Genomic DNA, 13,524 nt, shown 5'->3' with positions numbered 1-13,524 from the left:
TAAAGCTCTTAGACAAGAAGAAGAGAGCAGAAGGCAGCCCAGGATCCAGGCTTGGTCCTTCCAAGGACCTGCACACCAGTGAAAGGCCTGGGGGCTGATGGACTGAAGCCACTTTTGCCAGCCAAAATGGGCAAATCCAGAAGTGCCCCATGCCCTGCTCTGCTACAGAATATTCAGAATACAGAGCTCTGTTCCCCAAAGCCTCAGCTGAGCAGGAGCAGCAGTGCCCAATGCCAGCACAGCCTTTACCAGACAAAATGCAGCTTCTCCTGGGGCTCTGGCAAGGGCTCCTCTGCAGTTACTCCTTAAGAGCTGTGAGGAATTTCTCCTTGTGCTGCATAAATATTTAGAGTCCATTTTAAGACTTCCCTGACTGAAGCATTGTTTAATAAAGAAGAAAAAAAATCTTAACAAGACAGATTTTACAGTCAGAACTATTACACACAATGAACTGACCTGCAGACATTTTCTACATTAGAGCTCTGTAGCTTGAATTATACATAAACATGTGGTTTCCCAGACTGAAGATGTTTAAACTACACAAGCCAAGATATTTTTATTTTTTAAACCAGGGCCATTATATTACATAAGACCCTGGAATCCCAATGTTCTCCTCAAGCACAAACTCTTCAAAATCAGTAACGTGTGCTTGTGAACTGTCCTGACATTCACTGGTTTCTGATAAAGGGTTCTTTCCAGCTACCATAAATTAGACTAATTAACCTACATAAAACATTTTAAATGTCAGAAGGAGAGAGGGGAAATGAATTAGTTCAGCTGAATAAACACATCTTTCCTATGGACTGTAGTATTTCAAGTGATTAGAGTGCCTTGCAGACATTCTGGCTGGAATTAATTCTGCTCCTAACATAATTCCTCCAGAAGGCCTTGTTTTCAGACCAGTGTTCTCTAGAACAGCAGCTGGCTTCTCTCTGCTTCCTCCTCCTTTACTGCAAGGGCTTGGGATCCCTGCACAAATGGTGTGAGAAATCTCCTAACTCAGAGCAAGGCAGGATCACAAAGGGCTTGATCAGAAACACAAGTGACCTTGTGATTCTGAGTTTTCCTGTGCTGTTGATCATCAGATCCAAACAGGACTTTGGCAGCAGCAATACTTTTTGATCATGTCTCAAAAAGCAGAATAGAAATGGTTGTACAGAAAAGAATGCACAACCAGCTCCTCAAAAGCCTTTTCCTGCAAAGCCCTTCAGGAGCAGGGAGATTACTGCACAACCCCTGTCTCCCTCCTGAGAAAAGAAACCTGTCCCAGGAGCAGCAGAGCCCCCTTTCACACCTCCTCCTGCTTCCAGAGGGAGCTGCCTCACTGCAGGAGCCTTGCAGGGCATCAGGTGCAGCTTTTCTGGCACACACTGTGTTTAACCTAGAGCACAATGAGAAACTGGATCTGCAAACTCTGGGTAAGATTCCAAGATCTGCCTGCAGGTTTCTATTGCACAGTTCCAAGAAAGGCTTGGACAGCCTGCCTGGTTTTCCCCAGTTTCACAAGGAACCCCTCCCCCAGCTCCACTACAATTCAAAGGACTTAGAAAAGCACTAAGTAAGGGGATTTACTGCAGGATAAATGCAAGTTTTTTCAAGAAGATTAAGCAAACTGAAAAAGAAGTAGACAACACACTGTACTAGGTAAAGGAAACACGAGTTTCAAAAACACAGAAAGGCAATTAGAACTTGAAAGGAGAGAATACAATTCTCCCAGAACAAAACTGAAGAGTTTTCAGCCAATTCTTTTATTTTGGAGGGTTTTTTGGGGTGTTATGTTGGGTTTTTTATTTTCTTTTTTTGATTACTTTTTGTTAAATTTACTACTATTCTTCACAGTCAGTTGTGCTCTGCCACTCTCAGTAAATCCCATTAACTTCTACATGGATGGACTGTAGCTGTTACACAGCACTGCTCACATTGGGTAAATTTGCAATCCCCATTTCAGTAATTCCCATCACTAAAAACAGCAGCTTTCACTCCCAAATCCAGGGGCTGGAACCAGTGTCCACCTTCCCAGTAACCCAAGGGCATCACTCAGTTCTCACCACTCCAGCAGAAAGTGGAAAAGGAATTCCTGTTTAAAGACAAGGAGCTGTGCACTAAACACAATCAGCAAACCAGCTCCAAAGCAGGCTGGGACAATCTAGGCCAGAGCCAGGTTTTCCAGAGGGACACGCACACACATATCAGTGACACATCCCAATGCCCACAGTGGAGCATGGCTTGTTTTTTTAGAAGATTCCTGCTGTGAGAGGCACCAGCAAGGAGCTGTACCAGGGAGCTGCAGCTCATTTCTGCTTTCCATGTAGATCAAGTTATCCTTTACAGCTACCCCACCACAGCAGCAGCACTCGATACCCAGCCCTGTGCTGAACACTTCCAAGAGCAAACTCAAACTCCACCTGGTTATTTACTCAAGCAGAGGCAGTGTTCATCCTGCAAGGAGCAGAATGCAGGCTGTGCCAGCTGGGGCAGCAGCAGTGCCCTCACAGAGGCACACTCACCTTGAGGGAATCCACCAGGTCATCGACGAGGAAGAGGCGCCGCAGCTCGCGGACGGTGCCGTTGACGTGGCCCAGCACGACGTTGCTGTACCTCTGGATGAGCTCCTCCGACACGGCCACATCCGAGTCCAGGTAAGCCCTGCAGGACACAGCCAGCAAACCTCAGGGTGAAATGCTGCAAACCTGCTCTGAGTGTTAGATAGAACCTCCTTTTTGTGCTGTGGAGAAACAAACTTCACAGTGTGGGGAATGCTGAAAGGACAAACAGAACTAACCTAGGTTATTCTTAGCCAGCCAGTTTTTTCTCACTGCTATTTACTCAGTCACCTGCACCAGGCAAAAAAGGGGCAGGATAAAACAAGGGGGAAAAAATCCTACAAAAGCAACGTTTCCATTTCTGGAAGGCCCTTGTGGAAATAGCATCAAGCTGTAACACACTATAGCACAGCAAAATGAGCTAAATTTCTCATTTGCTAGAAATCATTCTTACAGCTAGTGAGAGCAGTTCTTTTACATAAAAGACATAAATCCCTATCTGGTTATATGTTCTTTCCACTCCACTGTTACTTATCTGCAGTTGCAGTGGCTGTGGCAATTTGGAGTCTTTAAACAAAGTATAATTTATTTATCTGATGTGCACGCTGCAGGCAGAAGGAGCAGTGCAGCACATCTGTAAAATGGAGCTCATTTCACACTTGTTAAACTTTTGTTTAGGGGATTCTGCTTTGGGGATTTTTTTAATATGAAAATTACACAATGCTCCCATGTATGTCATTTAAGGCAAAGCTAAACATGACCTTGTGGCAAGTCCAAGACAAATGAAAATACTTCATATGGTAACTGCAGCAAGTGGCCATTTCAAGGCTACATTCTGCCATCCACCCTTGGCTTCCATCTGCTCACCCTCCCCAGCTCATCCACAGGATACTCAGCATCTGCATCAAAAACCCAATTCTTCTCACAGGATTTTTCAAGTAAAAATATCCTTCTTGTGGAGAAGCTATACAGAAAAAATTAAGCAACCAGGTATGCTGGATGAGAATGTCTGGAAGCTACTTAGGAATATCAGTATTTTTAGAAAAAAAATGCAGAAAGAGCATAGGTAGAACAAGTTCTGCTTGTTCTTGCTAAGAAAAAAGCTTGAAATTGTTGTTTAGATAATGAGAAGCAAGCAAGATTTCAGCTGGGAATATTCACCCAAATGGGAGAGTGTTTTTCCCCAGAATTTTGTCCCCCAGACTGGCTTGCACTGGAAAAGGAGCCACTGCACATGGTCTGGGAGGAATGGAGGGAAGCCTGCATTTTGCTTTGCCTTACAGAAGATGGGAACACTATCAAATTAATAAAAGGGCTGTAGATAGAGGGGAAAACAGGACTTTCTGAAGACTGCAAGGGGAGACTGAGCCACTTCACTCGTTAATAACAGGGAGAAGCAAGGCTGGGCAGAGTGGGACAGGGCTGCCAGGGAAACAAGAAACACACACTCCCACAAGTCCTCCAACACAGATTAATAAAGTTTAATTCCTCTTAGAAGGCAGCTCTGCAGCAGTGGGTACCTGGACCCTGTCACTGACCTGGCAACTGGGGAGAACAGCTACAAACTAAACCAAACATTTTAAAGTCTTGAAAGTTTCAAAAATATTAAAGTAGCCTCTTGTCATGCTTTAAACCCTGCTACATTTATTCTGATTTTTCCATCCCTTGTACCAAGGCCTGACTCCATTTTCTGTATCTACTGTATGACTCCTGAGAAAATCTGAAAGTGGGGAACACATTTTTCAGTGCAGAGTCTATTTTTGTTATTATGCAATATCTTAACAGCACGTGTCACCCACTGCTTCTGGCAGCACCAACACTGCTGCTCTCCCACACAACCCAATTGCGCTTAATGAAAAGAAAGATCTCACCTGAAGGGGTGGCCCTCATCAGACTTCTGGATGGCCTGGATGACTCCCTTGTATATCCTAAAGCTGATGGTGACAGAGAGCAGGGCCAGGGCGATGTAGGCTGTGACGCTGACGATGCTGAACACTGTCAATGAGAGCAGCAGGAACAGGCTGGCTCCAAACACCACCCCGGTCTTCTTGATGTCTCGCCAGTAAAGGAGGTCAACAACTGCAATTTAAAAGAGGTAAGAAATTAGAACAAGGCTCCTTTGGCATTCATATCAAGGCAGTAATTTTTCATGATTCACTCGACTGCTGAGAGTCGCCAAGAGTGGAGCTTGCAAACCCCTGTCAAACCAGAGCTGAAACCACAACCAGAACTAAGTCATTTAGTACTGGTCAGGTCTGGACCTCAGATTATTGGGACTACTGCTATTAGGATTACCCAGATGCAATTGTTTAAATTTTAAAACAATGATGCCCTTAAGCAATGTCAGAATTCATCTCTTCAGCTGCTGTGCTGTGTTCTGCACCAGAACCACAGTTTGTGCTTCATTTCCTCTCATTGTCGGGCATTTTGTGGAGGTCACTCCCTGGAGAGATTGATTCCAATTCCCTCTGAGGACAGATAACAAGACACCAACAGATCTCTAAACCATTAGATCTTTCCAAGCCTGGTAGAGGCAAAGGCACAGCTCAAAGACTCATTAACAGTTCATTTTGTTTTCTTTTGATGGAAGCATTCCCATGGGAGTTTATAATGTTGATTATGGGTGACAGACTGAGCCATCAAGAGGGAATACTCTCCCTGAAATGTCAATCCAGGCTAAATCTGCTGTGCTCCAATGCAGAAGACTTCATTTGCAAACCAAGTTTAGTTTTCCTTAAGTGACCCTCATTAGAGAACACAATATTGTGCCATTTTTAGCATCACTGTTCAGAGCAAAGTACACCCTTGCACAAGGGATAGGTAATGGCTCAACACACTGCAGCTGTTTGTTAACAGCAATAACCCAGTGCACACAGAGCTCAAGATGAATTACAGAAATGTATTACTATTGCAATGCACATTTAGCAATCCTGCCTCATCCTAAACATCACCAAATTAACTGTAAAACAGTTAACCACCAAAATTAACTGTAAAACAGTTAATCACAGCTTGGAACAGATCATTTGGATGACTGTAAAAACATTTAAAAAAATAGAATTTGTCTATTGTTTCTTGCAGGATGAAAACACAGTCATGCTCCAACATCCAACACCTGGTAGCCTCTGTAGGGCAAAGTCTGTGTAACCCTTTTGTAGGTACAACGTGCCAAAGCCCCTGGGGCTGGGGTGTGTTTTCCCAGACATTCAAGAGCTGAATTCTTTCCAATTATTCCAACATGGAAAGATGAAAACCATGGCCAGAAACTTAAACCCACCCTAATGCAAAGTATCTAACCTCAATATTTAATTCCCATTTCAGCAGAAGTTCCCTGCAGCCCCACAGCCAGAGCCAGGCTCCAGCTGCACCAGCACCTTCAGTTTATCACAGAGCAGAAGCGCTGTGGAAAGAACAGCCTCACCCCTGCAGCACCATCCATCCCACTCCTTCCTTCCAGCCTGGCAGCCTGTGCCGTGCCAAAGCCATCCCAGCAGGCAGGAGGCAGCCAGATCAGGGCCTGGCGCTGCCACCATGTGACTGCACAAACATATGGGGGCAGAGATAGAGCAGCACTGCCCGAGGCAACGCTCCTGCTCTCCCAGTCCAAACTCCTCCTGCCACTGCAGCCCAGGCTCCAAGCAACACGACCTTTCCTCAATATTTGTAAAAACCAAACAAATAACATCAACTAATTGTAGATCTGTTGTTGTGTGGGTTGCAATCCCAAAACTTAACTTTTTGTTTCGGTTTTTCCTTTGCTTCCAGACACAAAAGAATCTATTGTGTCACTGCGCACCTTGCATTAAACATCAACAAAATGGTGTGATTGACCCAAGAATCCTTGTAAACCTGCAAACCTAAACTAAGCTAAACCTGGGTGAGATCTTCACAACCAGTCTGGCCAAAACCAGTGGATTTTGTGCTCTTAAATCGTGTAAGGAATCTTTAAAAAAAAAAATAAACCTTTCTTTTTTTTTGAGAATTTGCTGCAAGTACTAAAACTGTGTTTATTTTTAAATGCTGCAATTTGAGCATCCATGCACTCGAATGTGGTGCTGCCCCTGTATCAGGTGACACATCCAGTATGTGCCCTGCTCCTCTGCCTGCAGACAGCTTTACTTGTGTAAACGAGCTGCTCCGTCCCCTCTGCACAGCTTTAAAGCTGTGGGTTCTTCATAGGAAATCACTTATTCCATGCATTAATGCATTATCCCAGCTATAAGGAATGTATAGAGAGTAATTCATCTATGTGACAGTTCCAGAATGCCAGAAACAAAGGTGCATTGCTGGAATTAAAGCACACAGCAAAAGCCAAATGGCCTTTAGCGACCCATCAAGTCTTTTGTTCTCGGTAATCAATAAGAAAAATCCCCACGCCAGGAGCTCCCGGACCAGTTAAGCTGCTCATAAAACATTTTTCCTTATTTCATCTCCACTCCTTTTGGAGAAGGACCAAACGAGCGGAGGTTTAATGACATATGGATCTGGTATCATCGTAAATTCCTCAAAGGAAATTCGATGTTTAAGTCACTGAAAAACTGCTTTGTAATTCTGCAGTCCAAGAAAGCAGATGAAGCCACTCATCTGTATTCTCTAATTGATCAGAAACAAGTTATTTGCATTTATTTTGAAAGGAAAAGATTCAAAGCATTATTAGAAGCAGCTTTCTGGTTTTAAATTAACACCCAAGATATTCACAGACTAAAAATAAAACCAGAAACACAGAAAACCCAAACCCATTTTCAGCAACAGCCTTGCAACATCTTTCCTTATGGAAACAGTTCTGAGTTGCATTTTACACAATATGAAGTATAATAAAATAAATAATATTAATGCACGTCTTGCAGGCCTATTCTAAAACAAGAACAGCTGCCTACATTTGGTAAGCACGAACTGTCACTTGGCACGTCTAAAAATAGTCCTGTACCATCCGTGCCTTACATGCACAACTCATCCAGTTACATTTTGCTTTTAAAGCAAATGCTACGATAGCTTTGGCGCTGTATTTTTTAAAGTCTTTTCCTTTCAGATATTTAACTTAAAACTGAGCAAGTCATATCGGGTTTTAATGCCAAAAACAAGCGGTTTGATATATTCAACCTGATAATCCTCTTTTTAAAAACCCCTGAACCAAGCAACCCTTTTTTTTTTTTTTTTTTTGGGGGGGGGGGGGGTTCTTTCGGGTTTTGATTTTTAAGGAAGAGCAATTAAAAGCGAGACCCACGAGCGAGCCGAGCTCGCGTGTAGCACAGAAAAGCAGGAAAAAGGAACTAACCCGTTTTGGCATCCATCTTGAGCGTGCAGCGAGCACCCAGCCCTGGCACGGCTCCGCTCCCGGCGCTTTCCACTTCCTGCGAGGGCGCTGCGAGGTCGGAGCTACGCAACCTCCGCCCGCTGCCATCGCCAATGGCCGGCAGCGCCCGAGCCCCGGGAGTGCGGCTGCACAATGAACACCCGACAGCTCCCCTGCAGCCGGCATTGACAGCCCGACACACCCCGCTTCAGCGCCAAAGAAAGCGGCTTGTGTCAAAGGGATGGGGAGAAAAAAACACCATGCGATTTACAGGCGTTGTTCCACTGGAGCCTTTCTGTGACGCCAGAGGTAGGAACGGATCCTTTATGTTCTCCCAGTAACAGCGAGGGGCGCAGGGAAGAGCCTTTCGTGGCTCAGTTTAGCGTTGTGCCAATGGAGAAATGGGACACAGCGCTGAGAACAGGCAGCTTTCAGCACAATGTCCCATCTGTCACCGAGCAGGAAAAGCTGCGGGGCAGAAAATCCACGACCACAAATTGCTCAGAGAGGCCTTTTCCACTTCCATATTCACACAGGATGTGATCTTCAAGGTTTCCACTGATCTCTGTGCAGAGAATCCCAGTGCTGACCCCACACAGCCCAAGCCCCAGGAGAAGCCATCAACCATCCATCCAGTGGTTGGTGTGTCCAGCACCACCACAGCCTGGGGTGTGACATTTTCAAGGCTTCCTGCATCAGAATGATTGTTCCAAATCCTGGTTAACATCCTAACAGGAGCAGAGACTGGGCCACAAAATTGCAGCCTCTGTTTACCCCATCACATGCATGGGAAGCCAGTTTGGTCCTTGACTGTCTCTTTGCAAGCCAGGAACAACACCAGCTCCTGGCTGGAGAAACTGGGTGGTGACAGCAGGACAGCAAGTGGTGCCAAGCACGTGGGACTGCCACCAACAGAGCTGTCCCTGTCCCAGGCATCCCTGAGCAGCAGCACATCCAGCAGAGCCATGGGCAGGTGGCCCCAGCTGGGTGCCAGAGGGCACAGAACAGGGCTGCACCACGCACAGCTCAGGCCTGGCACATCTGCACCACAACCTCACAAAAAAAGTGATACAGATTTCACAAGAACATGCCAGAACAAGGCAAGCACTACCAGAATCTCAATAAAAAAAAATTAATTCCGAGATAGTACCTAATGAGCCAAAGCAACATTTTCCTTTCATTTCTACTTGACCAGATACTCGTGCATGTGTGCACAATGTACCAACTGGGAAAGCCATTCCAAAGCCCCAATTATTCATGGTAAAGGTTGGCTATGCAATCTTTGCCATCAGTTAATGAAGTTAAACCAAAATTCAGAGAGATTTCTGCTCATTAATTAGAAAAGAATGCTGGGATAACCTGGAAGTATAGCTGTGCTCTTCACCATACCATCATATCAATATTCAGCCATTAAAACCTGACAAGGCCTTGAAATCATTAAAAATTAAATAATGCATGTTACTTTTTAGTGCTAATTACTCCATAGGGCCTATCTTCAAGAGCATTAAAAATTAAAATCATGCTACTCCCAGGGTAGACCTGTTTCATCCTATCTATCTAGATGATCAATACCACAGGTATTAATCAATGCCAAAAGTTGTACCACTTGCATTATGCTTGTTCCTCAACTACAACACATTAACCAAATCTAAATTTAAGATTATATTCATTAGGAAGCAATGTTTCAGCTGCAAAGTCCAAGTACAAATTGTAGTTTTTGCTCTAAGTTTTAGATTTAATTTTTTTTTTTTTAGTAATTTTTTTGCATGGAAAGGAGCATGTTGCAATATTTGCTTCTATATTTATTTTGGGGCTGGATGGATAGTGCAATCAGTCCCTGAACTTTACCCATCATTTTCCATGCCACTGGAGCCTGACTTAAGGAAGGAAGAATGTGAAACACAGTATCTTCATCTTGTTCTAAACAAAAAAAAGCCCCTCTAAACCAGGCTTCAACAGCAGCTGTAAAAGGAGAGGAACCAGAGTCTTCTGCTTCCCCCAAACCCTTCATTTCTGCTTCCATTTTCTTGTAGATCTGATCTCTGCTCAGGATGGGCAATTCAGGGGTTTTAAACCAAAACAGACTCCATTATTGTCAAGGCCTCAAATTCCAGGGTTGGAAATGTGCTTTCAGATCAGCACCACCCCTGCCAGGCTGGGTGTGAAGGAAACCTGAAAATTAGGCCTGAAGACATAAAAAGGGAACTCGCCTTCCAATTTTCACCAAAACCTTCTGACCTCAGCCCTCTTTTCTTTTTTCCCTTTCCTTCCTTTCTTCCCCACAAATTTCAGGCCTGACGTATGAAGCCTTGAACATTTAAATTACTTACATATCAACAACAATATATTACTAAATAATGCATCATATTTTTCCTATTATTTTACAGCCCCTTAATAAAAGATTAAACTTTAAAGAACCTGATTTTGCAGAGGCAAGTGATCAAAAAAAGTCCTTCAGGACCTTTTTTGGTATATATTTAGGTTCTGAAAAAGCATTCTATAGATTTCAGAGAGCTGACAATTTTGTCCAAGTAGAATATATTAAAAAAAAAACAGACTTTGAGCAATAATTCCCAAAAAAAAGAGGAAAATGTCACAAGCACTGACCCCGACAGGGCCCTTTAAAATACATTTAAGTATCCAGAGATAATTAATTTTTTTTAAAGCTTGTCCTGTTGGTAAAGTATGAAGATTACTTATTCAAATAAGGCTTAAACTCTAACACACTGAGCACTAATGTAATGATCCACAGAGATTTACACCGGAGATCTCCCATTGGTGCTTACAGGAACAAAGGTCAGCACCACACTAATTTAAGGTCAGCTACTTATTTACCAAATCAATTTAATATTATGGCTGTAAATTCTGAAAAATCAGACACAGTTTTACCTAGAATTTGACAGAATTATGAAAGATCCAGAGCAAACGGGATTAAGGTTATATTTCAAACAGATTTTTAGAGAAAATATCCCCACCCTGCTGTGGTCTGCATGCAATTTCTTCTCTTAAAAATATTAAAACATGACCAGCAAATTACACGGGGTTTTACAGTTAATGGCTAGTATTGTTAGATTATTAATAATCTCGAAATTTCCAAGGAGCACGGACTAAACTGGGACTACGCCGGTATTTGTGCCGTGCATACCAAAACAAGCCCTTCATTAACATGCTCTGTAGGGCTGGAAAAGATCTGCAGTGTCACACAAGCCATTTCACCTACATAAAGTATTTATTCTTCTGCATTGCTCCTATTTACCCATTTTAACCTGCAGCTTTTCTAATTCTGCACGCGGCACAAAGAGACTCCACACCTTCGGCTACATTTCACAATCAAATAAATACACACTACAGACACCATTTGCTGAAAACGACCCGCGGCATCTCAAAGGAATAAAATAAGCAAAGAAGGTGAAAGAATAAATACCCTTATCCTTCCAAGTGCCCGGCTGACTGTCCATCTCTCCAGCTGGGATTATCAATTATGCATTCCAAGAGGGGAGAGCTGCGGGAGAAGTGCCCTGCAGCCCAGGGAGGGAACCATGGGCTTCCCCGGGCTCCGCAGTGGTGCTGCACTGGTGCTGCAGGAGCGGGTCAGCTGACGGGGTGTGGAGCTGACGCAGTGCTGGCACCGCACGGCCCCGCTGCGCCCGGAGCGGCGGCACCGAGCGCCGGCACGGGGGGAGCGGCTCCACACGGCCCCGGGAGAGGCTCCGGCGGCACGGGGGGAGCGGCTCCTCCGGCACGGCGGCCCCGCTCCCTGCACGGACGGCAGCGAGGGCTGCAGAGCCCGGCCGCGCTAAGCGGCTTTTCGCCGCCCGGCTAAAAGTAGTCACCAGACGAGCTTTAAATAGATTGCTTTTCAAACAGAGGTTCGAAGGCGTTTACAAACCTCCCAGATGTATGGCTTCCCCTCGGGGTTCTGTAAACTAATGTCTGCCTGCTGGAGGAATAACAGAGACGCCTTTGTAACACTTCTCCCTTCACAACAAGCAGCGTGAAGGGAAACAGAAAAGGACCCTTTCTGTGCCTGGAACAAAAGCAGAGGCTCATGAAGAGCACGATTAATCCTTTTGCTGGTATCTTTAGTCCCCAGGAGCTGCTCAGCCGTATTTGTTCCTCTTAAGGAAGGCTGCAGAAAAAGTTACTCAGCCCTTTACCTAATTCCTACCAGCAAACACCTTCCCCTTTTTTATTTTACATCAGCATTCTCTGTTGGCAGCTGCAGACCTGACAATTAACTTCCCTTCATTTACATAAAAACAGGAACCTGACAGTTTGCAGTACCAACACAGAGAAAGTAACATTTGGGAAGTATTGCACAAACAGGAGAGGAATGTGAACTACAACTCCAATTGTGAAAGAGAAGAGTTGTGAGAATCCTGATGTCATTTTGTTTCCATCCCTGCTGAAAAAAAACCCACTATTTCTTTTCCAGTTTGGATTTTCTCCTTAAAATCTGGAGCTAACAACAGGAAGCTAAAATCTTCCCAGGACTGCTCTAAAGCCTCTTACCAATCTAGTACACCATTTTCTTAAGAACTAGAAAAGGGCATTCCCACATTTCCATGAAAATACTATAGACCAGGATGGCTAGAGATTCCAATTCAGACCTTAAATAGACAATTTCACTTTTCATTAGAACAATCTTGCATTGAGAAAGATTGCTACAGAGACCCAAAAGCCCTGATTTTCACTTCAACTGCGACATAAATGTAAAGCCTCCTTTGACAGCAAGACCAGTTACATCTCTTTTTAACTTACACAAGGATATGCATTTCAGTTCCATTTTCAACAGGTAAATCCAAACAAATCCAAAATAGGAGGGAAGTAGGGAGTATATATTCAAACATCACAGTGCAAGCAAATGTGAAAAGTTGCACTGTACAAAAAAAAAAGAATACAAAATATGTCTGAGAATCCGTGTCTATCTTCAAGCTGAACTGGAAACCACCAAAACCTGTGAGTCCCCCCTCCATATTTGCACTGTCACTAAACTTGCAAAAAACATTGTGCTTTCAAAGGTCTTTCCATTAATTGTCAAATTTCTAAAGATACCAGATTAAAGCCTCTTCATTTCATGTTTATATTCTTTATATCTTTTACTTAAAATAGTGCATTTATGCAACTCTGTCTAACCAGAGTTCATTGTGGCCACAGCAGAGCAGCTGCACCACCAGTCCTGTTTGTCCCATCTCCAGTGTCCCCACTGCCCCCAGGAGTGACCCCTGGCTTCCAGATCCTCCTCTTGCCTCTGCATACTCAGGGTTCATTCTCACTCCTCCATGCAAACACACCCAGATGAATCCATCTCCCATCTCAGGCAAGAGGGGCCCTTACACTGCACAAACCTGGGCACCAGCACTGCCAGTGTTCTGGAGGAGCTCTGTTTTCAGCAGGGACACTGCACACCTGCCCCTAGAGCATGTCTGAACACCAGCTACAGAGGAGGTGCCATTATCAGGGCCCCCAGAGCAGTCAGACACAATCAGTTCTGGACACGTGTCATGGCACACCCCAGCTCCAGGAGCCCTGCCTGGCAGGGTGAGTGCTTTACTCGCTCCCTACTCACACACTGAGCACCCAGAGCAGGCACTGAGAAGAGCCCTGCAGCTCCCCCAGTGCTGGTGCCTACAGGGCAGAGATGGGAACTTGGCCCACATGTTCCATTTTCTCCCTAATTCTGCCACTCTG

General features: G+C 44.4%; 1 protein-coding gene across 4 annotated transcripts in view; it reads right to left on the bottom strand.

Annotated features, from left to right (window-relative positions):
• RTN4 (reticulon 4) overlaps positions 1-13,524 on the bottom strand; it is a 40,424-nt gene that overhangs the window by 5,530 nt on the left and 21,370 nt on the right. For 2 of the 4 annotated variants that reach the window (XM_058802247.1, XM_058802244.1), the window contains 2 exons: positions 4,415-4,622; positions 2,508-2,646 (listed from right to left, as the gene is read on the bottom strand). In XM_058802247.1, coding sequence (XP_058658230.1) covers positions 2,508-2,646; positions 4,415-4,622 — 347 coding nt within the window. Of the gene's footprint in view, positions 1-2,507; positions 2,647-4,414; positions 4,623-7,815; positions 7,847-11,257; positions 11,493-13,524 lie in introns of those variants that run through there. The other 2 variants (XM_058802245.1, XM_058802246.1) reach the window with 2 other exon arrangements.

This window comes from Ammospiza caudacuta, chromosome 3, assembly GCF_027887145.1.
Source record: "Ammospiza caudacuta isolate bAmmCau1 chromosome 3, bAmmCau1.pri, whole genome shotgun sequence".
NCBI lineage: Eukaryota > Metazoa > Chordata > Aves > Passeriformes > Passerellidae > Ammospiza > Ammospiza caudacuta.
The sequence above is the reverse complement of the archived record's forward strand: the minus strand, read 5'-3'. Positions and strand labels throughout refer to the sequence as shown.